The 27,631-nt window shown below is 50.0% G+C and overlaps 1 protein-coding gene across 15 annotated transcripts in view; it reads left to right on the top strand.

The window, feature by feature from the left end:
* The first annotated feature begins 1,497 nt into the window (after nt 1-1,497).
* Nucleotides 1,498-27,631, top strand: part of CADPS2 (calcium dependent secretion activator 2) — a 708,285-nt gene continuing 682,151 nt past the window's right edge. For 9 of the 15 annotated variants that reach the window (XM_073573402.1, XM_073573393.1, XM_073573403.1 and 6 more), the window contains exon 1: nt 1,500-2,069. In XM_073573402.1, the coding sequence (XP_073429503.1) occupies nt 1,746-2,069 (324 nt within the window). In that variant the 5' untranslated portion in view covers nt 1,500-1,745. Of the gene's footprint in view, nt 2,070-27,631 lie in introns of all 15 variants that reach the window. The other 6 variants (XM_073573389.1, XM_073573398.1, XM_073573388.1 and 3 more) reach the window with 3 other exon arrangements.

Genomic DNA, 27,631 nt, shown 5'->3' with positions numbered 1-27,631 from the left:
ATCCAATAAATGTGGCTTACCTTAAAGTCACCATCAGACGCTCTGCGGGTGAAACAGAGAAGCGGCAATAGGTGTCCGCTTTTCTTATGAGGTGTGCAATGCGCTCCACCAAGTAATCAAAATTCTCCATTTTCATCCTAACATATCCAAAAAATGTATCCGGGTTTCGTCGAAGGTCCATGCATAGTGTAGAATAGACCCCACGCGTCATTCTCTTGGCTGTGATGGGGTGGATCCACAAACGTCGTCTACGATGCCTGATGTGCTGCTGTCTCGCTCTCTCCTTCTCCAGAACAATCACCCTCAAACGATTCGCCTCCGCTATAAAATCCGCCAAATTCTTCAAAATATTTCCAATGACAACATCCATCTTCGCCAGTAACTTGCTCTTCTCTCCAACCTGCACTTTCTCCTCTACAACCTGTCAAAGAAGGGCTGTAGGAACATGCTATATATAGTTTTCCTGTAGCCAATCCCGTTCGGAAGGCCACAAGGGTCAATTTTAAAAACCAGATCCGGCGTAATCCGTCGAAAAACGGATAGAAAAACGGATGAACCGGATGAGACGGATCCGGTTTTGTCTGTCAAGAAAAAGACGGATCCGGCAGAAAACCGGATCCGTCACATCCGGTTTTACTAAACATTTGCCGGATCCGGCGTTCCGGCATGACGCCGGATCGCGCCTGACGCCGAAAACCTGAAGTGTGAAAGTAGCCTTACAGGTGTGACAGTAGCCACACAGGTGAGACTTACAGGTGTGACTGTAGCCGCACAGGTGTGACTGTGACTTACAGGTGTGACAGTAGCCGCACAGGTGTGACTTACAGGTGTGACAGTAGCCGCACAGGTGTGACTTACAGGTGTGACGGTGTGCCTTACAGGTGTGACTGTGACTTACAGGTGTGACAGTAGCCGCACAGGTGTGACTGTGACTTACAGGTGTGACAGTAGCCGCACAGGTGTGACTGTGACTTACAGGTGTGACAGTAGCCGCACAGGTGTGACTGTGACTTACAGGTGTGACTGTAGCCGCACAGGTGTGCCTTACAGGTGTGACAGTAGCCGCACAGGTGTGACTGTGACTTACAGGTGTGACAGTAGCCGCACAGGTGTGACTGTGACTTACAGGTGTGACTGTAGCCGCACAGGTGTGACTGTGACTTACAGGTGTGACAGTAGCCGCACAGGTGTGACTTACAGGTGTGACGGTGTGCCTTACAGGTGTGACTGTGACTTACAGGTGTGACAGTAGCCGCACAGGTGTGACTGTGACTTACAGGTGTGACAGTAGCCGCACAGGTGTGCCTTACAGGTGTGACTTTGTGACTTACAGGTGTGACGGTGTGACTTACAGGTGTGACTGTGTGCCATGGCTAGGCAGCGACACATGTGAGCACTCGCATAGCGCCATTGCTCCTGTCATATACCACCGCTCACAATGTCGGCCTCGCTCTTAGACCTAGTGAGGCTGGTGTACATCCTCCTGTGAGCAGTCAGCGCCCTCCCACATGCAGCTCACCATGTACACACTGCACAGACGGAGGAGAAGGGTTGCAGCGCGCAACAAGTGCAGCCGCTCCCTCGTAAACTTGTGCGGCGAAGCCGCTGCCTGACACGGGCGGACCGCGCTCACACCACGCCCCCTCCTTGTGGAAACAATCTGCAACTCAACGTGTCCGGAAAGGTGTGTGCAGCGGACAGCGCCGGGAAAGGGGAAGTCGGGGACTGCCAGCGGCCACTGGAGGATGTTGGACCCGTCTTCCAGCGAAGAAGAGTCGGATGAGTTCCTGGAAGAAGACCGGAGAGATGTCCTGGTTGTCACCGCTCCTCACCGGACCGTGCACACTGCTCCCCGCGATCCCAGAGACGCCGCTGTGCGTTCCACCCTGGCCAGACCCGCCAGCCCCAGCCCGTCCACCGGCAGCGAGGGCAGAGAGGAGCAGGAGCGGGCGCAGCGGGAGGAGCGGGAGCGCAGGAGCCGCTTGCAGCTCTATGTCTTCGTTATGAGGTGCATCGCTTACCCGTTCAACGCCAAGCAGCCCACGGACATGACCCGGCGGCAGCAGAAGGTGAGCGCCTGTGTCTGTCACTGCATGGACTGGGCAAAGAGATGTGAACGGCTGGTGAGTGGAGGGGCTGTCACCTGTACGCGGCTGGTGAGTGGGGGGGCTGTCACCTGTACGCGGCTGGTGAGTGGGGGGGCTGTCACCTGTACGCGGCTGGTGAGTGGGGGGGCTGTCACCTGTACGCGGCTGGTGAGTGGGGGGGCTGTCACCTGTACGCGGCTGGTGAGTGGGGGGGCTGTCACCTGTACGCGGCTGGTGAGTGGGGGGGCTGTCACCTGTACGCGGCTGGTGAGTGGGGGGGCTGTCACCTGTACGCGGCTGGTGAGTGGGGGGGCTGTCACCTGTACGCGGCTGGTGAGTGGGGGGGCTGTCACCTGTACGCGGCTGGTGAGTGGGGGGGCTGTCACCTGTACGCGGCTGGTGAGTGGGGGGGCTGTCACCTGTACGCGGCTGGTGAGTGGGGGGGCTGTCACCTGTACGCGGCTGGTGAGTGGGGGGGCTGTCACCTGTACGCGGCTGGTGAGTGGGGGGGCTGTCACCTGTACGCGGCTGGTGAGTGGGGGGGCTGTCACCTGTACGCGGCTGGTGAGTGGGGGGGCTGTCACCTGTACGCGGCTGGTGAGTGGGGGGGCTGTCACCTGTACGCGGCTGGTGAGTGGGGGGGCTGTCACCTGTACGCGGCTGGTGAGTGGGGGGGCTGTCACCTGTACGCGGCTGGTGAGTGGGGGGGCTGTCACCTGTACGCGGCTGGTGAGTGGGGGGGCTGTCACCTGTACGCGGCTGGTGAGTGGGGGGGCTGTCACCTGTACGCGGCTGGTGAGTGGGGGGGCTGTCACCTGTACGCGGCTGGTGAGTGGGGGGGCTGTCACCTGTACGCGGCTGGTGAGTGGGGGGGCTGTCACCTGTACGCGGCTGGTGAGTGGGGGGGCTGTCACCTGTACGCGGCTGGTGAGTGGGGGGGCTGTCACCTGTACGCGGCTGGTGAGTGGGGGGGCTGTCACCTGTACGCGGCTGGTGAGTGGGGGGGCTGTCACCTGTACGCGGCTGGTGAGTGGGGGGGCTGTCACCTGTACGCGGCTGGTGAGTGGGGGGGCTGTCACCTGTACGCGGCTGGTGAGTGGGGGGGCTGTCACCTGTACGCGGCTGGTGAGTGGGGGGGCTGTCACCTGTACGCGGCTGGTGAGTGGGGGGGCTGTCACCTGTACGCGGCTGGTGAGTGGGGGGGCTGTCACCTGTACGCGGCTGGTGAGTGGGGGGGCTGTCACCTGTACGCGGCTGGTGAGTGGGGGGGCTGTCACCTGTACGCGGCTGGTGAGTGGGGGGGCTGTCACCTGTACGCGGCTGGTGAGTGGGGGGGCTGTCACCTGTACGCGGCTGGTGAGTGGGGGGGCTGTCACCTGTACGCGGCTGGTGAGTGGGGGGGCTGTCACCTGTACGCGGCTGGTGAGTGGGGGGGCTGTCACCTGTACGCGGCTGGTGAGTGGGGGGGCTGTCACCTGTACGCGGCTGGTGAGTGGGGGGGCTGTCACCTGTACGCGGCTGGTGAGTGGGGGGGCTGTCACCTGTACGCGGCTGGTGAGTGGGGGGGCTGTCACCTGTACGCGGCTGGTGAGTGGGGGGGCTGTCACCTGTACGCGGCTGGTGAGTGGGGGGGCTGTCACCTGTACGCGGCTGGTGAGTGGGGGGGCTGTCACCTGTACGCGGCTGGTGAGTGGGGGGGCTGTCACCTGTACGCGGCTGGTGAGTGGGGGGGCTGTCACCTGTACGCGGCTGGTGAGTGGGGGGGCTGTCACCTGTACGCGGCTGGTGAGTGGGGGGGCTGTCACCTGTACGCGGCTGGTGAGTGGGGGGGCTGTCACCTGTACGCGGCTGGTGAGTGGGGGGGCTGTCACCTGTACGCGACTGGTGAGTGGGGGGGCTGTCACCTGTACGCGGCTGGTGAGTGGAGGGGCTGTCACCTGTACGCGGCTGGTGAGTGGAGGGGCTGTCACCTGTACGCGGCTGGTGAGTGGAGGGGCTGTCACCTGTACGCGGCTGGTGAGTGGAGGGGCTGTCACCTGTACGCGGCTGGTGAGTGGAGGGGCTGTCACCTGTACGCGGCTGGTGAGTGGAGGGGCTGTCACCTGTACGCGGCTGGTGAGTGGAGGGGCTGTCACCTGTACGCGGCTGGTGAGTGGAGGGGCTGTCACCTGTACGCGGCTGGTGAGTGGAGGGGCTGTCACCTGTACGCGGCTGGTGAGTGGAGGGGCTGTCACCTGTACGCGGCTGGTGAGTGGAGGGGCTGTCACCTGTATGCGGCTGTCACCTGTATACGACTGGTGAGTGGGGGGGCTGTCACCTGTACACGACTGGTGAGTGGGGGGGCTGTCACCTGTACACGACTGGTGAGTGGGGGGGCTGTCACCTGTATACGACTGGTGAGTGGGGGGGCTGTCACCTGTACACGACTGGTGAGTGGGGGGGCTGTCACCTGTACGCGACTGGTGAGTGGAGGGGCTGTCACCTGTACGCGGCTGGTGAGTGGAGGGGCTGTCACCTGTACGCGGCTGGTGAGTGGAGGGGCTGTCACCTGTACGCGGCTGGTGAGTGGAGGGGCTGTCACCTGTACGCGGCTGGTGAGTGGAGGGGCTGTCACCTGTACGCGGCTGGTGAGTGGAGGGGCTGTCACCTGTACGCGGCTGGTGAGTGGAGGGGCTGTCACCTGTACGCGGCTGGTGAGTGGAGGGGCTGTCACCTGTACGCGGCTGGTGAGTGGAGGGGCTGTCACCTGTACGCGGCTGGTGAGTGGAGGGGCTGTCACCTGTACGCGGCTGGTGAGTGGAGGGGCTGTCACCTGTACGCGGCTGGTGAGTGGAGGGGCTGTCACCTGTATGCGGCTGTCACCTGTATACGACTGGTGAGTGGGGGGGCTGTCACCTGTACACGACTGGTGAGTGGGGGGGCTGTCACCTGTACACGACTGGTGAGTGGGGGGGCTGTCACCTGTATACGACTGGTGAGTGGGGGGGCTGTCACCTGTACACGACTGGTGAGTGGGGGGGCTGTCACCTGTACGCGACTGGTGAGTGGAGGGGCTGTCACCTGTACGCGGCTGGTGAGTGGAGGGGCTGTCACCTGTACGCGGCTGGTGAGTGGAGGGGCTGTCACCTGTACGCGGCTGGTGAGTGGAGGGGCTGTCACCTGTACGCGGCTGGTGAGTGGAGGGGCTGTCACCTGTATGCGGCTGTCACCTGTATACGACTGGTGAGTGGGGGGGCTGTCACCTGTACGCGGCTGGTGAGTGGAGGGGCTGTCACCTGTACGCGGCTGGTGAGTGGGGGGGCTGTCACCTGTACGCGGCTGGTGAGTGGGGGGGCTGTCACCTGTATACGACTGGTGAGTGGAGGGGCTGTCACCTGTACGCGGCTGGTGAGTGGGGGGGCTGTCACCTGTACGCGGCTGGTGAGTGGAGGGGCTGTCACCTGTATGCGGCTGTCACCTGTATGCGGCTGGTGAGTGGAGGGGCTGTCACCTGTACGCGGCTGGTGAGTGGGGGGGCTGTCACCTGTATGCGGCTGTCACCTGTACGCGGCTGGTGAGTGGAGGGGCTGTCACCTGTATACGACTGGTGAGTGGAGGGGCTGTCACCTGTAGGCGGCTGGTGAGTGGGGAGGCTGTCACCTGTATGCGGCTGTCACCTGTACGCGGCTGGTGAGTGGAGGGGCTGTCACCTGTATGCGGCTGTCACCTGTATACGACTGGTGAGTGGAGGGGCTGTCACCTGTATACGACTGGTGAGTGGAGGGGCTGTCACCTGTATACGACTGGTGAGTGGAGGGGCTGTCACCTGTACGCGGCTGGTGAGTGGGGGGGCTGTCACCTGTATGCGGCTGGTGAGTGGAGGGGCTGTCACCTGTACGCGGCTGGTGAGTGGGGGGGCTGTCACCTGTATGCGGCTGGTGAATGAAGGGGCTGTCACCTGTACGCGGCTGGTGAGTGGGGGGGCTGTCACCTGTATACGACTGGTGAGTGGAGGGGCTGTCACCTGTACGCGACTGGTGAGTGGGGGGGCTGTCACCTGTACACGACTGGTGAGTGGGGGGGCTGTCACCTGTATGCGGCTGTCACCTGTATACGACTGGTGAGTGGGGGGGCTGTCACCTGTATACGACTGGTGAGTGGGGGGGCTGTCACCTGTACACGACTGGTGAGTGGGGGGGCTGTCACCTGTATACGACTGGTGAGTGGGGGGGCTGTCACCTGTATACGACTGGTGAGTGGGGGGGCTGTCACCTGTATGCGACTGGTGAGTGGGGGGGCTGTCACCTGTATGCGACTGGTGAGTGGGGGGGCTGTCACCTGTATGCGACTGGTGAGTGGGGGGGCTGTCACCTGTATGCGACTGGTGAGTGGGGGGGCTGTCACCTGTACGCGACTGGTGAGTGGGGGGGCTGTCACCTGTACGCGACTGGTGAGTGGGGGGGCTGTCACCTGTACGCGGCTGGTGAGTGGGGGGGCTGTCACCTGTACGCGGCTGGTGAGTGGGGGGGCTGTCACCTGTACGCGGCTGGCGAGTGGGGGGGCTGTCACCTGTACGCGGCTGGCGAGTGGGGGGGCTGTCACCTGTACGCGGCTGGCGAGTGGGGGGGCTGTCACCTGTACGCGGCTGGCGAGTGGGGGGGCTGTCACCTGTACGCGGCTGGCGAGTGGGGGGGCTGTCACCTGTACGCGGCTGGCGAGTGGGGGGGCTGTCACCTGTACGCGGCTGGCGAGTGGGGGGGCTGTCACCTGTACGCGGCTGGCGAGTGGGGGGGCTGTCACCTGTACGCGGCTGGCGAGTGGGGGGGCTGTCACCTGTACGCGGCTGGCGAGTGGGGGGGCTGTCACCTGTACGCGGCTGGCGAGTGGGGGGGCTGTCACCTGTACGCGGCTGGCGAGTGGGGGGGCTGTCACCTGTACGCGGCTGGCGAGTGGGGGGGCTGTCACCTGTACGCGGCTGGCGAGTGGGGGGGCTGTCACCTGTACGCGGCTGGCGAGTGGGGGGGCTGTCACCTGTACGCGGCTGGCGAGTGGGGGGGCTGTCACCTGTACGCGGCTGGCGAGTGGGGGGGCTGTCACCTGTACGCGGCTGGCGAGTGGGGGGGCTGTCACCTGTACGCGGCTGGCGAGTGGGGGGGCTGTCACCTGTACGCGGCTGGCGAGTGGGGGGGCTGTCACCTGTACGCGGCTGGCGAGTGGAGGGGCTGTCACCTGCATGCTGCAGGTGTGTGTGTGGGGTGCTGTCACCTGCATGCTGCAGGTGTGTGTGTGGGGGGCTGTCACCTGCATGCTGCAGGTGTGTGTGTGGGGGGCTGTCACCTGCATGCTGCAGGTGTGTGTGTGGGGGGCTGTCACCTGCATGCTGCAGGTGCGTGGGGGGGGGCTGTCACCTGCATGCTGCAGGTGCGTGGGGGGGGCTGTCACCTGCATGCTGCAGGTGCGTGGGGGGGGCTGTCACCTGCATGCTGCAGGTGCGTGGGGGGGGCTGTCACCTGCATGCTGCAGGTGCGTGGGGGGGGGGCTGTCACCTGCATGCTGCAGGTGCGTGGGGGGGGGCTGTCACCTGCATGCTGCAGGTGCGTGGGGGGGGGCTGTCACCTGCATGCTGCAGGTGCGTGGGGGGGGCTGTCACCTGCATGCTGCAGGTGCGTGGGGGGGGCTGTCACCTGCAGGTGCGTGGCGGGCTGTCGCCTGTATACTGCTAGAGAAGGGGCTGTCGCCTGTTTAAGGCTGGTGAGGGGTGGGCAGTTTACTGTATATGGCTGGTGAGCGGGGCTGTCGTCTGTTTACGACTGGTAATAAGGGGGCTGTCACCTGTTTACGACTGGTGATGAGGGGGACTGTCGCCTGTCTACAGAAGATGTCTTTGTATAAACTTGGGATATGCACTATTCAGGTGAGAGGTCTCCGGTGGGCAGTGGCCATTTGCAGGATTATTGAGGTGAGGGGTCTGCATTGGTGAGCAGTGGCGGTATGCAGGTTTATTGAAGTGAGGGGTCTCCACCGATGGGCAGTCAGTACACAGCAGTTTTTTGCTGAGTGGATAGGTGTATTATGGAAGAGTGGCTGCTGACTACATGTGATGTGGTTTGCTTCCTGGTGTTCATCCTGTGGTGTTCATATAGATATAGATATATATAGATATATATATACTGTAGATTTCTCACTATGTGCTACTTCATAATTTCAGATATTACTACTTGTAGAAATTAATTATCACCTTCCATGTAATGATCTCACGGCAGCCTGGTAGCAGGAAGCTGGTTACAGGAGGGCTAATGCCGTCTGTTTTCCTGATATGAATGGGGTACGCATAATAGGTGCTTCTTGTGTCAGCAGTTTCTTTTTTTTTTTTTTTAAAGAAATGGCTATAAGGCACATGATAGATAAGCTGCTCTTCTTTATTACACAGGTTAGTGATCCTGGTTACTGCATTGAGCTGTCGTGCATTTGTAAATAACATTTAAGTAAAACCCACACTTGTTTCTGATTCGTAAGCAGCATCATGTTGGTCACCGTTTCTCTTGGCCTCCTAACCAATAACCTATTCAAACAATGTGCGGAAAAATAAAGTATTCAGAGAATGGTCTTGCTTGCCGTGTGTCTTATCCAACACTTTAATATGTGTCTCATGATTTCTATAGTCTGTTTCATGCATCTTAAACCTATAATAGAAGGAATATATCCCCTATCAGAAACATATAGAAGTGCTGTAAAGCACCAATTTAAGCAGACTACATAACCAAAAAGCAGTGCTTAGAATAATCAGTAATAACTCAAATGGTATTGACAGACTGTACCATTAACTTTATTATAAGGACACCAATATGACAAGACAAGATTAAAGAACATAAGACAGTACTTAAAAACCACACACAATCACTCCCTCAGGAAGCTTGTGTGAAACGCGCGTCGGAGTGTAGGGCGGCGGCAGCATCCATGCCATGATCCCGGGTCAGTATGGCAACTCCTTTCACTTGTTTGATAATGATCCACATTGTGGTCTTGATATTTATCTTTTACTTTGGTAATTACTGCATTTATCTTCATATATTTTTATTTTTTGCACTTGATTAATCAATTTTTTGCTTTTGTACGACCAATTATGGTTCATGGTGTTAATGATCCTCCACCTCAATTTCATGCATTCCTTCTGTCATACTCTTAAATGTACAGTAGTAACTGACATAGCTTTCTTTGTGCATTATGTGCTTTTCCTGTTTAAATCCTGTAGGGATTCACTCTCAGCAGTAAGCAGCGTTCTCACAGGTAGGCAGTTTCTTTGCCCAAGTAGGCAGATTTATTAAAGTTCATAAATCTTTTCCAGCAAAATGGATAAACATCTTTTTTTAGCATAAGGCAAAATAAGATGATCCATACTGTTGTACAAGGCTCACTCCTTCACGCTATTGTCCAGATTCTCATTGCACAGTCTGACCAGAACTAAGAGGGCACCCCAGCTCCCACAAAGACCAGGTCTCGGAGATGTTTCCACCTCTACACATAGACCATTATGAGCAGGTCATTTGTCCTTTTAACCTAGCTACACCAGATGAATTAGAGCAGGAGTCCCCAATCTGTAGCTCAGGAGCCACATGTGACTTGCGGTCCCATGAATTGTGGCTCGCAGCTGTCTGCCAGCTTGGTGCAGTAGCTCCAGGTCTAGCAAACCAGTATGAAGAAGACATCTCAAAATAGTGAATTTTGCAAGTAGCCCTGCACAGAAGAGCAGATCTGAATGCACATATACTGGTCTTAAGGATTTAGCGATAACTTAATTATGGTACACTGGAGACAGGATGATACTACGAGTCAGAGGTGCTTGAAGCTGGATGTGAGTGTGGTGGGAGTGCTTGATGGGGGAATAATTAGTGGCGGTACTGTGGGAGCCCCAGAATCTTAGTATTCTACTTCAAAGTGATTTCTGTGGAAAAGCCTTGGTCATTATTGTCCCTATAATGGGGAGGGATATTGTTGCCCCTATTGTGACCCCCTTACAGCAGGAGCTGGATGTAGCTTGTGTCCCTCTGAGAAGAATGTGGCTTTCAAGGTCTGAAAGGTTTGGGACGACTGGATTAGAGGATGGGTAGGATAGGTCCTTCTCAACTCTACCATGCTTTCCTGAGGGCTGCCCCCATGTGGCTCGATTTAACAAACCTCTCAGCACTTTATCAAAGCTGGAGACTTCTCTGCAGGTTTCACATCACTGAGGCCAGCTACGTTACATGCTTTCACCCCTCAGCCCAAAGTTGAGGGCTATACACCATCTGCTAACATAAGTATTCCCTGGTCCGTGAACTTTATAGTGGCTATCGCCAACCCTTTCCACCACCTGTTAGGGTCCTTGCCAGTTGGTGTGGTATTTGCATTCTACTGTGGGCACCAACAATTGTACCTGGTCCCCAGGTATAAACTTTTTTACTGAAGGCAAATGACTATCCCATCTGAATCATGCTTTTATTACCTGACCACTCACCTTAGCACATGGACCCTTATGCCTAACACCTGTCTAACTAGGTTCCGGCTCTTTGGAAGCAACCTTTTTCACCCTTTTTTCAGAGTATTTTTTTTTTTACCCAAGTCACTGAGTTGAGTGGTTCCGAAGTTTCCCCTAGAGACCTCAAGTTCAGGTACATTGGTTTCAAGGATTGCTACCTTCTCCTTATTGCCAACAAGCACAGACAATGAAAACTTGTTAGTCGCGGCATGCAAGAAGGTTTTTTTTTTTTTTTTATATATGACCTGGTTGATAGTCGAGCTACCCAGTGACACCGTTTACCCCTACACAACCCAAAGGAAAGTCATGTCCCACAATTATTGGGTGCAATTATTTTTTTGCTACTCCTACTTTGTGGGACACGGATCCACAATTTGAGCTTATATCGATCTAGGCCACATGAAAGTTCTTGATGTGTACGTGGATACACCCAATGTCCACTAAATTTCTAGAGTCCAGGAGACCAGTCACTTGCACCCCATTCACTGTTGCCTGACACACTTCAGAATTCTTGCCAGGATGAGGAATTATCCTTACAGGCAGGGTAGGCAAAGTAGGATCAGCACTGGCCTACGCCGCAATCCATTGGCTCTGAGGTCAGGGGACAGTTGCCTAATACAGTTGTGGCCAAAAGTATTTACACCCCTGCAATTTTGTCAGATAATACTCAGTTTCTTCCTGAAAATAATTGCAAACACATTATTTGGTATTATCTTCATTTAATTTGTTTTAAATGAAAAAACACAAAAAGAATTGTCAAAAAGCCAAATTGGATATAATTCCACACCAAACACAAAAAAGAGGGTGGACAAAAGTATTTTCACTGTTCAAAAAATCATGTGATGCTTCTCTAATTTGTGTAATTAACAGCACCTGTAACTTACCTGTGGCACCTAACAGGTGTTGGCAATAACTAAATCACACTTGCAGACAGTTGACATGGATTAAAGTTGACTCAACCTCTGTCCTGTGTCCTTGTGTGTACTACATTGAGCATGGAGAAAAGAAAGAAGACCAAAGAACTGTCTAAGGACTTGAGAAACCAAATTATGAGGAAGCATGAGCAATCTCAAGGCTACAAGTCCATCTCCAAAGACCTGAATGTTCCTGTGTCTATGTGTCTACTGTGCGCAGTGTCATCAAGAAATTTAAAGCCCATGGCACTGTGGCTAATCTCCCTAGATGTGGACGGAAAAGAAAAATTGACAAGAGATTTTTACGCAAGATTGTGTGGATGTTGGATGAAGAACCTCGACTAACATCCAAACAAGTTCAAGCTGCCCTGCAGTCCGAGGGTACAACAGTGTCAACCCGTGCTATCCGTCGGCGTCTGAATGAAAAGGGACTGTATGGTAGGAGACCCAGGAAGACCCCACTTCTTACCCCGAGACATAAAAAAGCCAGGCTGGAGTTTGCCAAAACTTACCTGAAAAAGCCTAAAACGTTTTGGAAGAATGTTCTCTGGTCAGATGAGACAAAAGTAGAGCTTTTTGGGCAAAAGCATCAACATAGAGTTTACAGTAGAAAAAAAAAGGCATTCAAAGAAAAAAACACGGTCCCTACAGTCAAACATGGCAGAGATTCCCTGATGTTTTGGGGTTGCTTTGCTGCCTCTGGCACTGGACTGCTTGACCATGTGCATGTCATTATGAAGTCTGAAGACTACCAACAAATTTTGCAGCATAATGTAGGGCCCAGTGTGAGAAAGCTGGGTCTCCCTCAGAGGTCATGGGTCTTCCAGCAGGACAATGACCCAAAACACACTTCAAAAAGCACTAGAAAATGGTTTGAGAGAAAGCACTGGAGACTTCTAAGGTGGCCAGCAATGAGTCCAGACCTGAATCCCATAGAACACCTGTGGAGAGATCTAAAAATGGCAGTTTGGAGAAGGCACCCTTCAAATATCAGGGACCTGGAGCAGTTTGCCAAAGAAGAATGGTCTAATATTCCAGCAGAGCATTGTAAGAAACTCATTGATGGTTACCGGAAGCGGTTGGTCGCAGTTATTTTGGCTAAAGGTTGTGCAACCAATTATTAGGCTGAGGGTGCCAATACTTTTGTCTGGCCCATTTTTGGAGTTTTGTGTGAAATGATCAATGTTTTGCTTTTTGCTTCATTCTCTTGTGTTTTTTAATTTAAGACAAATTAAATGAAGATAATAATACCAAAGAATTTGTGTTTGCAATCATTTACAGGAAGAAACTGAGTATTATCTGACAGAATTGCAGGGGTGTCAATACTTTTGGCCACAACTGTATATACCCTGGGCAAAACACCTTCAACAGATAATCTTATGAGATGTATCACTTAAATCAGACTCTGACCCCTCCTGGGACATTGGATTCTCCTTCTTTTGGGTATCGCAGGCAGGTGACCTCAGGCTGCTTGACAACTCAGGGAGTTTTCCAGAGCCGAGTATCTCTCTACCAGGCCCACCAGGGCTTCTGCATTCTGGGGATCTCCCTGGGTAACCCAGCTTTGCATTTGCTTTGGAAGTGAATTTTTAAACCGGTCTATGAACACCCTCTCCACCATCTGTGCTAGGGAACAAGTCTCAGGCTGTAGCCATTTTTGGACCAATTGCAGGATGTCAAACATCTGGGACTGGAAAGGCTTGTCCCTATGATAGCCTCAGCGATGCACCTGTTGTTTCCTTGACTGCGAGGGTTACGCCTAGATGAGCCAAAATCCCTGCCTTCACTGGCTGACAGCAGGATCAGCATTATTAGAGCACCACTGCAAAGGGTACTCAGCCTCCAAGGCAAGGAGTTCTGCAGTTGCAAGCACTACTCTGCTGCTGGTTGGATGGGGTCAGCTTAAGTAATACCATGCTCTTTTGATGCTGTAGAACAGGGATGTCAAACTCAAATACACATTGGGCCAAAATTATAAACATGCACAAAGTCTTGGGCCAATCTTGATATTTAGTAAAAAAAAAAAAAAAAAGTCTACAATTGATGGCTTTTCTTTTATCGACTATAAGGAAGAACCCTTTCATATGAAAATAAACTTAAAGGGGTTGTCCCAGGAACAAAGTACATTTTAATTAACAGATCTTAGAATAAAATAAACACATTACAAATGGGGACTTCTGGAATAATGTTATGTAAGAGGAGTAAAGGTATTTAGCCCAATGGCCAAATTTATATATGTAATGACAAAGGATATAAAACTTTGAATTAATATATAATACAGATAGTAAAGTATGATGCCAACAAAAGTGCCTTCCAAACACAGATACCCCCACTGTGAATTCCTCCACAGTACTCTCCATATGCACAGTATGATGACCCTACTGTACACAGCGGCAAATTATGATGCCACAACTGTGATCTCCACACAGTATAAAGGGCCCCACATAGTCCTCAATATAGTATAATCGGCCTCATATTAATAAACAATAAATGCTCACCTTTCCCCGATCCCTGTTGATTCAGTCTCAGCAGCGAGTGCTCTGAAGATCTTAAGTGCTCTTCACAGCAGGCTTGAAATAGTGACATTATTGCACCTGCTACGTTGTGACATCAGATGCACAGGTAGAGTGGTGGCGGAGGGAATGTCAGCTGACACTCCCTCCTCCTCCATTACCATCCAGGATAGATATAAATGTGTATTCATCTGACCAGTGACATTGGTCAGTGGTGGCATTTTGCGATTTTTTTTTTTTTTTTTTTTTTTTTTTTTTTTAATATTAGAGGGACGTCGGCAGGTACAGGAAAGACTTCCACTTAGGAAGCAACACCGATTGACAATCAATTTCACATGCTGTTGTGCAAATGGAATAGACAACAGATGGAGATTATTGGCAATTATCAAGACACACTCAATAAAGGAGTGGTTCTGCAGGTGGGGACCACAGAACACATCTCGGTACCAATGCATTCTGGCTGATATTTTGGTCACTTTTGAATGTTGGTTGTGCTTTCACACTCGTGGTAGCATGAGACGGACTCTACAACCCACACAAGTGGCTCAGGTAGTGAAGCTCATCCAGGAAGGCACATCAATGCAAGCTGTGGCAAGAAGGTTTGCTGTGTCTGTCAGCGCAGTGTCCGTCAGCGCAGTGTCCAGAGGCTGGAGGCACTACCAGGAGACAGGCCAGTACACCAGGAGACGTAGAGGGGGCCTTAGGAGGGCAACAACCCAGCAACAGGACCGCTTCCTCCGCCTTTGTGCGAAGAGAAACAGGAGGAGCACTGCCAGAGCCCTGCAAAATGACCTCCAGCAGGCCACAAACGGACATGTGTCTGCACAAACGGTTAGAAACCGACTCCATGAGGATGGTCTGAGTGCCTGACGTCCACAGATGGGAGTTGTGCTCACAGCCCAACACCGTGCAGGAAGCTTGGCATTTGCCACATAACACCAGGATTGGCAAATTTGCCACTGGCTCCCTGTGCTCTTCACAGTTTAAAGCAGGTTCACACTGAGCACATCATGTGACAGACGTGACAGAGTCTGGAGACGCCGTGGAGAGCGATCTGCTGCCTGCAACATCCTTCAGCATGACCGTTTGGCAGTGGGTCAGTAATGGTGTGGGGTGGCACTTCTTTGGAGGGCCGCACAGCCCTCCATGTGCTCGCCAGAGGTAGCCTGACTGCCATTACATACCGAGATGAGATCCTCAGACTCCTTGTGAGACCATATGCTGGTGCGGTTAGCCCTGGGTTCCTCCTAATGCAGGACAATGCCAGACCTCATGTGCCTGGAGTGTGTCAGCAGTTCCTGCAAGAAGAAAGCATTGAAGCTACGGACTGGCCTGCCCATTCCCCAGACCTGAATCCGATTGAGCACATCTGGGACATTATGTCTCGCTCCATCCACCAACGTCACGTTGCACCACATACTGTCCAGGAGTTGGCGGATGCTTTAGTCCAGGTCTGGGAGGAGATCCCTCAGGAGACCATCCACCGCCTCATCAGGAGCATGCCCAGGCATTGTAGGGAGGTCATACAGGCACGTGGAGGCCACACACAATACTGAGTTTTATTTTGACATGTTTTAAGGACTTTACACTCCACTTTAATTTTGTGTGTGACTCCAAATCCAGGCTTCCATTGGTTAATAAATTTGATTGTTTTTTGTGTGATTTTGTTGTCAGCACAGTCAACTTTGTACGGAACAAAGTATTCAATGAGAATATTTCATTCATTCAGATCTAGGATGTGTTATTTGAGCGTTCCCTTTATTTTTTTGAGCAGTGTATTGATGGTGATGAAATGCTGCTGCTGTTTAATGTACCCCAACCAATAAAGATGCAAAGTAGATACAGCATTGTTTGCAAAGACCAACTTAAGTGAACTGAAACTAGGGTCCCACTTCATCAGTGTTTACACCACAATACTGACACAAAAAAATTGAAGTTTAAATTTTATTGTGCAACACAGAATTGCGCAAAGATTTAGAATCATAGAATCATAGAATCGTAGAGTTGGAAGGGACCTCCTGGGCCATCTGGTCCAACCCCCTGCTCAAAGCCGGATTCGCTAAATCATCCCAGTCAGATGTCTGTCCAGCCTCTGTTTGAAGATTTCCATTGAAGGAGAACTCACCACTTCTCGTGGCAGCCTGTTCCACTCATTGATCACTCTAACTGTCAAAAAGTTTTTTCTAATATCTAATTTGTGTCTCCTCCCATTTAGTTTAATCCCATTGCTTCTAGTCTTTCCTTGTGCAAATGAGAATAAAGTTGATCCTTCTACAATGTGACAGCCCTTTAGATATTTGTAGACCGCTATTAAGTCTCCTCTCAATCTTCTCTTTTGCAAACTAAACATTCCCAAATCCTGCAACCTTTCCTCATAAGACAGGGTTTGCAGACCGGTCACCATTCTGGTCGCTCTTTTCTGAACTTGCTCCAGTTTGTTGATGTCTTTTTTAAAATGTGGTGCCCAAAACTGGACACAATATTCCAGATGAGGTCTGACCAAAGAGGAGTAGAGGGAAATAATGACTTCACGTGAGCTAGACTGTATGCTTCTGTTAATACATCCTAGAATTGCATTTGCCTTTTTTGCTGCTGCATCACACTGTTGACTCATATTCAGTCTGTGATCTATTAGTATACCCATGTCTTTTTCACATGTGCTGTCACTTAGCCCTATTCCTCCCATTCTATATATGCTTTTTTCATTTTTATTGCCCAGATGTAGTACTTTGCATTTCTCCCTGTTAAAAACCATTCTGTTAGTTGCTGCCCACTTCTCCAGTTTATTTAAATCTTTTTGAATCCTCTCTCTCTCTTCTCTAGTATTAGCTATCCCTCCTAGCTTTGTGTCATCAGCAAATTTAATCAGTTTACCCTCAATTCCTTCATCTAAATCGTTGATAAAGATGTTGAACAATACAGGGCCCAGGACAGAGCCCTGTGGTACCCCACTTGAGACATTCTTCCAACTGGATGTGCAGCCATTTACGACCACTCTTTGGGTCGGATCACTAAGCCAGTTATGAATCCACCTAACAGTTGCCTTGTCCATTCCATACTTAGTCATTTTTTCAATAAGGATTGTATGAGAGACTTTGTCAAATGCTTTGCTGAAGTCAAGATATACTATATCTACAGAATTTCCTTGATCCACCCAATCAGTGATACCATCATAGAAGGAAATTAAGTTAGTCTGACATGACTTATTAGTTACAAACCCATGCTGACTCTGTTTAATCACTTCATTCTTATCCAGGTATTGACATACATGTTGTTTAATAATTTGTTCAAAGATCTTTCCTGGTATAGAAGTCAGACTCACCGGCCTATAGTTGCCTGGGTCCACCTTCTTCCCCTTTTTGAAGATAGGAACAACATTTGCTCTTCTCCAGTCTTCTGGCACTTCTCCTGTTCTCCAAGAATTTTCAAAGATTATGGAGAGGGGTTCAAAAATTTCTTCTGCTATCTCCTTCAGTACTCTGGGGTGTAATTCATCTGGACCTGGAGACTTGAATTCATTTAGGTTAACTAAGTGTTTCCTCACTATCTTTCTGTTTATAGATATCCTGGATTCTTCTATTCCCTTAATAGGACAGTAAATAACAGTTGTTACATTTCCTTTCTGAGAGAAAACAGATGCAAAATAGGAATTTAAAAGTTCAGCCTTCTCAACATCCTGTCTTACCATTACCATTTAGCAACTTTTGGTGTTTTCACGCCTGTTTAGGGCAGCTTTGACACAAGAGGCAGAGTTTGGGAGCAGCTGGGTTGTCACATTGTTACGTCCATCCATCAAATTCGTCAATAGTGGCTACGTGTTTTACGCCAGAAATGTCGAGGTTCAAGGATGTCCACGCCACTAAGAATATGCCCTGAATGGTAGTGGGAGAATCAATAATTTGATCAAGTGATGGCCAATCTTAATCTCAAGTGGCAATCTTTAGTATTGCACACAATTGACTTTTATGATTGTCTAATTGTCTAAAAGGAGCACCATAGGTGTGAACAGCAAGTGAGAAAGGAAATCTTTAGTTGTAGCCTTGAGCTCATGCGCCACATTTGACATTACAGCATGATTTATAATGCTGCTTCTCTGTACAGCTTTTAAGGCTAATTAAACTTTTGCTCAATTTTCTCTTGACATATTGTACCTTGAAGGAACTTTTCGCCGAAGCTGTATTGGTAAAGGATATTTTTTTTTCTGTTTTGTGATTAAGCCTGATGAGAATAGAACAGAATGAAATTTGGTGATGTAGAAATCTTGGAAACATGTTGTGACAAAGGAAAAAATTATTGCTCCAGATACAAAGGTTAAAGGTCTCTAGAGGGTCAGTCCTTCCAGTGATGGATCTGATGCTTTGTATTATTGATCTGTCTGAAGGACAGCTGTACCTTTTTTATTGGCATACTAATGAAACTAGACCACCAGGGGTGTGACTACAGTGAGTTCATTGTCTGAAGTAACACCTGAGCATGGAGGTGTGGGGGAAGCAAAAGGTTCCTTTGGACTAATGCTATTGAAGAACCTTGATAGCTGATATAAATTACAGAGCACTACTGTTCAAATTTTTGTTAAAAAAACAATTGTATTACTTAAAAAAATGCTATTTATATATTCACTGTTCTCATGTGGACTCCCAATCTAATTTCCTTATCAGTCTGTTCTTGGAGTATGGGGACAATAATGAAGTACCCACAAAGAACCTGACATTACATGGGAACAGTGACTGAGCCACGATAATATGTTGTGAAAAAGAAAATAAAATGGCAACAAGTAAAAAACTCTGGTATTCTATCTTTTGAGGTGAGACAGTTTGTTGAAGTTTCATCCCAGGGATTAGAATGCATTTTCACCACGTTAACTATGTTAATAATGCTCTTTCAAATCCTAACGTCAAGCTGCCACATTGACCCAGCAAAGGAAAGCGGTCCGCTAATTCATGCTATCTCTGCCTGAGCAACAAGCAGCATGAATCAGACACTAGCTTCTCCATTACATTCCATCTGTTTTACTCTGTAATCCATTTCAAGAAAAGTATTGTTGAAGGCGGTACCAGGTGAGGGATAATTAGTCATAGCAGTACAGTGGATATAAAAAGTCTACACACCTCTATCATGTAATAAAATCATACTAAAATAACCTTTTCTGTACGAATCCATTGATAAAAAAAATCATTTAGAGGTGTGAAATAAAAAAAAAAAAACTGAAGTAAATTGTGGTTGCATAAATGTGAATACCCACTTATAATTGGTGACAAGTTTGTGATCAGAATTAACGAATTACATTTAAACTCATGTTAACTAGTATTCAGTACAGAGCTGCCATCATTTAAAATGATTAACCCGATATCAAGTTTAACTGTTTTAGTTGGTTTTCATTGATATTTTCTTTGATGCATTTGACAGCAAAAAACATAATCCGTAAACCGCTTACAACACAGCAAAATCATTTCATTGTTTTCAGTAAGGAGAAAGCTACAAAAAAATTTCCAAGGCTTTAGATATACCGTGGAACACTGTGAAGATGGTCATCAAGAAGTAACTTAAATTTGTCAAAGCAGTGACATTACATAGGCAAATGACTTTGCAAACACTGTGCATTACCAATAGAACACCATACCTAGAATTAAGCATGGTGGAGGCACTGGTATGCTTTTGGGCTGTTTTTCAGGAGCTGGTGTTTTAGTCAAGGTGGAGCGAATTATGAACAGTTCCAAACATCAGTCAATTTTGCAACAAAACCCCCAGGCCTCTGCTAAAAAGCTGCAGAGGAATTTCACATTTCAGCATGACAATGAGCCTAAGTATACTTCCAAATCTGCAAAAGAATGGCTTCACTAGAATAAAATTAGTTTTGAATGGCCTAGCCAGAGTCTAAACTTGGATTCAATTGAAAATCTATGGTTTGCGCAGAAGAGGTCAACAGATTTGGAGCGCTAAAACATCATATGGCACTTGGCCCATTGTTGCTCTATGGGGCAGCTCACATCATCGATTATTTTCTCATGCCGACCCGGCATGAGAGAACAATTGCAGCATGCGGCGATTGGCAGAGAGATTCGGCTCACTTGCACCCATAAAAGTCTATGGGTGCAAGTGACACAACGCACAGCACTCAGATATCACCCGAGTGCGGTGCGATATACGCAGACGCCAACAGCAGAGTAGATGGAGAAATTAATTTCTCCGCCTCCTCCGCAGCTGTGCTCCAACCTTTTCTGTGCGAGAGGATTGCACAGTAGCATGACACTCGGCTCCCATTCACAGCAGATCAGGAGCTGAGGGTCATTAGTATGTAACTTCGGATGCCATACGCCGGTGTGACTCTAGCCTTATGGTTTCTCTGTGCATCGGGGCCGGCCTAAGGGTAGGGTCATCTTCTGGTCCTCTGCCCTGCCATCTGTGAATCTTCTACAGGTCACTGATTATTCCGAGGACTGATTTCTTCTTGAAATTGTGTGCCGCCGCAGTCATTGGGCTGGGCAGTACGTGCGCAGTGAGGTTCCCTAGACAGTATTCAGGTCTTCCATAAAATGGAGCTGGAAGAGGTGCATGTGTAGATCGAGATTTCAGCTTCTTGAAGGCGCCATTGAGGCATCTCATGGCATTATACAGCTTATGATCTGTACATACTAAAGAACTTTTAAGGCAATAAATATCAACTTAATAAAATACACAGGACATGTTGACTTTTAAATGGAAGGTTTTGGCCCCGTCTTTTATGAAATTTAAATGTATAGCTCAGTAACTTATAAACCATACCGCAGTATAGCAAAACTCAATCCCGTTTACCATTTAACTTCTAAACCATACGGCAGCTTAGCCAAATCTCAAGCCCTGTTTACCATTTACCATCATGCTGTCCATTCAGTTCCCTGAATGACTTACTCACAGGCCCGTGATGAAATAAATGTAAGGGAGGGAGGGCGGGGGAGCACTTTAGGTCTGGCAGTGATGAGGCATGACCACTTCCCTCAACACTGCCTCCTCTTTATCCCTTCAGCCCATAGTTTGTTTACATTAGCCTGTCCTATCAGCTACACTTCACCCAGCGACGAGCAGCGATTTCTCATTTTTACAACACCATTTTTTTGTTAGGGACCTCATCACATTTGAAGTAACTTTGAAGGGTCTATATGATAGAAAATACCCAAAAGTGACACCATTATTAACTGCTCTCCTGGATGTGCTCAAAACCGTTCAAGAAGTTTATTAACCCTTCAGGTGCTTCACAGAAATTCTTGGAATGTTTAAAAAAAATGAACCTCAGATCCAATTTTTTATTTTACCAAGGGTAACAGGAGAAATTGAACCCCAAAAGTTGTTGCACAATTTGTCCTGAGTACGGTGATACCCCATATATGCAGGTAAACCACTGTTTGGGAGCATGGCAGAGCTTGGAAGGGAAGGAACGCCGTTTGACTTTTCAATGCAGAATTGGCTGAAATTGAGATCAGATGCCATGTCGCGTTTGGAGAGCCCCTGATGTGCCTATACAGTGGAAACCCCCCCACAAGTGACACCATTTTGGAAAGTAGACTCCCTAAGGAACTTATCTAGATGTGTGATGAGCACTTGAAACCCCTAAATGCTTCACAGAAGTTTATAATGTAGAGCCGTAAAAATAAAAAATCATATTTTTTTCACAAAAATGCCCTTTTCGCCCCCAATTTTTTATTTACCCAAGGGTAACAGGAGAAATTGGACCTTAAAAGTTGTTGTGCAATTTGTCATTTGTCCTGAGTACGCAGATACCCCATATATGCAGGTAAACCACTGTTTGGGTGCATGGCAGAGCTCGAAAGGGAAGGAGCGCCGTTTGACAATTCAATGCAAAATTGGCTGGAATCGATATCAGATGCCATGTCGCGTTTGGAGAGCCCCTGATGTGCCTAAACAGTGGAAACTCCCCAATTCTAACTTCAACCGTAACCTCAACACACCCCTAACCCTAATCCCTACCCTAACCATAACCCTAATCCAACCCTAACCACAAACCTAGCCCTAACACACCCCTAATCCCAACCGTAACAAGAACCCTTTAGCCACAACGATAGCCCTAACCCTAATGAGAAAATGGAAATAAATGCATTTTTTATGTTTCCTAACTAAGGGGGTGATAATTGGGGGTTTGATTTACTATTAATAACGGGTTTTTATGTTTGGCAGCTGTCACACACTAAAAGATTCTTTTTATTGCAAAAAATAGTTTTTGTATCACCATATTTTGAGAGCTATAATTTTTCCATATTTTGGCCCACAGAGTCTTGTGAGGTCTTGTTTTTTGCGGGACGAGTTGATGTTTTTATTGGTCCCATTTTCAGGCACATAACAAATAGCAGGGAAAAAAAACGGTGATCCGTTGTTTTTGCGGTACCATTGATTTAAATGGAGGCCGTGTCCATGAGACGTGAAAAATATCGAGCAAGCTCAATATTTTTTCACGGCCGTATATATGTTTTTGCGGCCCCATAGAAATCTATGGGGAGAGGTCCTGCGCACTGCAGTATTCTGCTCTGCCCTCAACAGGGCAGAGCAGTGCACCTGCTCCGGAGCCACGACAGGAAGGGAAGAAGAGGATGTCATTGTATGAAGATGGGAGGCGCAGGCATGGTAGGAAGGACATCATGTGATGTCAGAGAAGGGCAGCGCTAACTGCGCATGCCCAAGAAAATATATTACAGCGCAGGCGCCAGCATTTGAAATGAAAGCTGAGGAGGCGGAGGAAATGAATGATGGATGCGAGGCGTCGGTGTCCGAGGGGGAAAGACCTGCCCCCCGGTCAAACTTCTGGTATGTCTGACTACCTTCAAAAACGCTTATTTCTGCGGTGGAAGGGACGCTAAATAAAAGAGCCACCTTGACAGAATGCAGCATTAGTGCTGCACAAGGTGGCTTTTACTTAAAAACGCCTGGGGGGGTGACAGGTTCCCTTTAAGTACCTGGCTGTCGCTGCTACTATCAATGGTGGAATGCAACTTGGCGCTTGTCAATTAAAAAGAACGAAGCAATGTCTCTGCCACTTGAATGTATAAAGCAGAGACTGCTTTATTCAATAAATAATGGCAGCTAGATATCTTTCTTTGAGACTTGGTACACTTGAATCCTTTTCCAAAAGGCAGGACAGTCCAGGTGTTTGGCACTGTGAAGAATTTGGACATCTGGGAGCTAAGTTTCTTCACAAACAGATGAGATGACTGAACACCTCTTTCTCTAATCACCTTCCATGACAGCCACCTTGGAGGTTGTCTCCCCGCCCTAATGGGGGACAGGAAACACAAAGAGGTTAAATAACCCTCCCCTTCCTGCTACCTCCAGTGTTTTTCTTGTCCCCCAGTGGGGCATGAAGAGGTTACAAGGAGCTGCCGTGGCCAGCAAGCGGAGCTCCTAGATACTCAGAGCTCGGCAGCCTAGGTCGGGGGGTTCGCCTCTCCTCCACGTCGCTGCTCCCGACTCCACCTCCCGGTGTGACTCGGGACTGGTCCGCCCCTCCCACGCCCTCCGGAGTAAAGTGGGGCGGTATAGTGCCGGCCTGGGTACTCTAGCCAGCTCCCCGGCTTCCTCTTTCCTCCACGCTGCTGTACGGGCCATGCGCGCGTCAGGAGGGGGCGGGCGGGCGTCCGACCGGAAGTGACGTCGGCGCACACTTCTGGTTCGCGTCCTCCAGCGTTCCCTGTGATGGAGGATGCGCACCGGCACTCAGCACCCGGAAATCCTGTAGCAGCATGGGGTCAGGCGATCGTTCCTCCCCATGGACCAGGAGGAAGGAGGGGCACGAAACAAGCAACGCTGCAACACCCATATATGGGTGCCACAGGCTCCAGGTAAGCGCAGTGTGTATGTGGTGTGAGTGCAGACATGGATGGTGAAAAGTCCTCGACTGCTGCATCTGTGGAGCCCAGCGTTCCCCCGCCTACAGTGCGTAGCAGGGCCGGTCCCTTACCTGTCAAACTTGGGTGGCTCGGGTCTGAGTGAGCCTTCTCTCTCTTCTTACAGGAAGACAAGGCCTCTGCCCCAAGAAACCCCCGCAAATGTGGTATGTGGTGCCAGGTTCCCTTCTGATTATAAGAAGTTATGCCAACCCTGTACGCAAAACATTTTGCGCACTGAACAACCCTCCCTGTTTGACAGCATAAAAACTCTCATTAAACAGGAGGTTCAGACCTCCATGGCAGCCCAGCCCCCTGTGACCCAGGGCCCTCCCCCAAAAAAGAGGAAAAGGGCACCTAAGGAAGCCGATTCAGATTCGGACGAAATCCGTTCCTCAGGGTCAGACTATATTTGGGAGAATGAGGGCTCCACATCCACCTCCAAACATGATGCAAAGAAATACTATTTTTCCTCTGAGGATATGGAGGAGTGAGTCTCCATGGTGAGAAATACCATGGGGGTGGAGGAGGAGGAGGTCAAGCTCTCTGTCCAAGATGAGATGTTTGGGGGGCTGAGACCCAGAGGTAGAAAGGGGTTCCCAATGCACGAAATCATACAAAATCTGATAGCTCAGGAGTGGTCTTCTTCCCAGAAGGCACTCAGTGTACCCTCCGAACTAAAAAACCGCTTTGACAACTCTTTGTGGGAGGTCCCTAAAATAGATGTTCAGGTCTCTAAAGTGACTAGAAAGATGTCCCTTCCCTTCGAGGACGCTTCCCAATTGAAGGATCCTATGGATTTTAAGATAGAGAGCCATCTTAAAAAATCCTGGGAAGCTTCGACGAACTTGCTCAAAGCAAATATTGCATCTACTTGCGTTGCCAGATAATTGTTTTTCTGGCTTCGTACATTAGAGGAGCACCTCTCAGGAGGTACTCCCAGAGAGGAAATCTTAGATTCCCTTTCCATCCTCCAAAAAGCAACAGGTTTTTTAGCCGATGCTTCAGGAGAAACGGTGCGGGTAGCAGCAAGGTCCCTAGTCCTTTCAAATTCGGCTAGAAGAGCCCTGTGGCTGAAGTCATGGGGGGGCGACATCACCTCTAAGACAAAACTTTGTGCCATCCCCTTCCAGGGGCACCTTGTGTTCGGGCCAGTCTTGGATGACATCCTCGAAAACGCTTCCGACAAAAAGAAATCCCTACCTGAACAGAGAGTCGCCAAAAGATGATTTTTTCGTCCCCCGCGAGAACAGTCCTCCCAGAAGGAGTTCAGAGGGAAAGGCAAGACGGGACCATAGAGCTACCCGAATGGGGTTAGGGGGAGAAACATTCTTGTCCCTCAGCAACAACAACCCCCGGACAAACAGTGACTTCCCGGTGGGGGGTCGGCTCACTCAGTTTTTCGCCCAGTGGCAGGCCATGACCTCGAACCAGTGGATCCTGCATACTATACAGTCAGGGCTGAAACTGGAGTTCGAGCATCCCCCCCCACATGCGTTGAGTCACCCCTGCACAGTCCCCAAGTCTCCAAAAGCTCCTGCTTCAGATAGAAGATCTATTACGGGAAAGAGTAATCTCGTATGTACCTCCACAAGAAATAGGCAGAGGACATTACTCCCATTTATTCCTGGTAAAGAAGCCCTCCGGGAAACACGGGCTTATCATAAACCTGAAACCCCTGAATCGCTTCATCAAATACCGGAGGTTCAAGATGGAGTCAGTAAAATCGGCAATCCCTCTCATCGGACAAGGATGGCAGATGGCTACGATAGACCTAAGGGACGCATATTACCACGTCCCAATTCATCTGGATCACCGGAAGTTCCTGAGGTTCGCGGTCTCACACAACCAGGGGATCAGCCATCTCCAGTTCAACGCCCTCCCATTTAGCGTCTCCCCAGCGCCAAGGGTTTTTATGAAAATTATGAGGGAAGCAGTCATTTCTATCCGTCTTCAGGGAATATGCATTGCGCCATATTTAGACGATCTGCTCATTGTCGCTCCATCGATACCCCGGCTGAACCACCATGTATCAAAGACCCTGCAGATGCTCGAATCCCTAGGTTGGATCCCGAATCTCCAGAAGTCAGACCTTTATCCTTCCCCAAGGAAGAAATTCCTGGGGATCCTCTTAGATTCAGAAAAGAGGACGTCCTTTCTCCCCGAGGATCGTCAATCAGACCTTCGTCAGAGAATAATGCGGTTCAGAGAACAATGCGGTTCAGAGAACAAAGGACACCTACTCTGAGGGACGCCATGTCTATCCTGGGTTCCCTGACGTCGTGCATTCAGGCGGTAGCCTGGGCACAGGCACACACGCGAGTCCTTCAGTCATACGTCCTGGCAAACGCAAGGAAGTATCCGAACAACCTGTCAAAAAGGGTTCCACTTCCAGGACACGTAAGATAAGCCCTCGTGTGGTGGCTGAATTACCGGAACTTGAGGCGGGGAATAAGTTGGGACCAGTTTCCTCTGAAAATACTATGTACCAATGCCAGTCTGAGAGGTTGGGGAGCCGTGGTGGAGGAATCTTACTTCCAGGGACAATGGTCCCAGAACATAAGATCCAGATCCTCAAATCTAAGGGAATTGAAGGCAGTGGAAGAAGCACTGAAAGCCGCGCCATCCCTTGTACGGAGCCATCACGTTCGGGTATACTCCGACAATGTAACCACGGTAGCATACCTCAGACACCAGGGGGGCACAAAGTACGCCAGTCTGAAGACAGTAGCAACAAGAATCTTCCTCTGGGCAGAGAAACACCTTCTATCCATCTCTGCGGTGCACCTGTAGGGGTCAGAAAACATCCAGGCAGACTTCCTAAGCAGGAAGGATGTCCATCCGGGAGAGTGGTGTCTGAATCAGGAGATCTTTCAGTCTCTGACCTCGAGATGGGGAGACCCAGAAGTCGATCTGTTTGCAAACGCGCAAAACGCAAAAACAACAACCTATTTCTCCCTCAATCCCACGTACGGAGCCCGGGGGACCGATGCATTTGCTCATCCATGGGTCTTCAGACTGGCGTATGCCTTTCCTCCAATCCCTATGTTGGCAAAGACACTGCAGAAGATCAGAGAAGACAAGGTCACAACAATCCTGGTGGCTCCTATGTGGCCAGGACGGAGCTGGTACAGCGCCCTGTTGGACATGACCCTGGAAGGTCCCTTGCTTCTACCCCAAAAAAACCACCTCCTTTTCCAGGGTTCCTTACTGCACCCAAACCCCAGCAAATTAAGACTAGCGGCTTGGCTATTGAGGCCAACATTCTGAGAGCCAAAGGACTATCGGATGAAGTAATCCGGACCCTTCAAAAAAGTAGAAAGCCAGTAACAAATGCCATTTACGGCAAAATATGGAAAACATTTTCGTCCTGGTGTCTTCCTAGAGTTCCTGATCCCTTCCATCCCAACATTGCCCAGGTTCTAGATTTCCTGCAAAAAGGGTTAGAGCTAGGACTTACTCTAACCACGCTAAGGGTACAGGTATCTGCCCTCAGCTCCTTTTTTGACCAGGACCTAGCCAGACACCGCTGGGTCAAACGATTCATGACCACTGCAGGTAGAATTCGGCCTTTGTTCTTTCAGACGCTGTTGAGCACCTTACGCTAACATCAGTAGTGCCATCACCTGCTACTGAGCTGACCCCCAGAAGAAGCAGATACCCCTTTCCCATTGGCTCTGCTTTTTAATGCCAACTCCACTGTCTTTCCTGTCTTTCTTTCCACTGACATCACCTTCTCAGCACCTTGATCTGG

The sequence above is a fragment of the Dendrobates tinctorius genome, unplaced genomic scaffold, assembly GCF_039654945.1.
Source record: "Dendrobates tinctorius isolate UK_male_01 unplaced genomic scaffold, ASM3965494v1 ptg000035l, whole genome shotgun sequence".
Lineage (NCBI taxonomy): Eukaryota > Metazoa > Chordata > Amphibia > Anura > Dendrobatidae > Dendrobates > Dendrobates tinctorius.
This window is presented reverse-complemented; position numbering and strand designations above follow the sequence as displayed.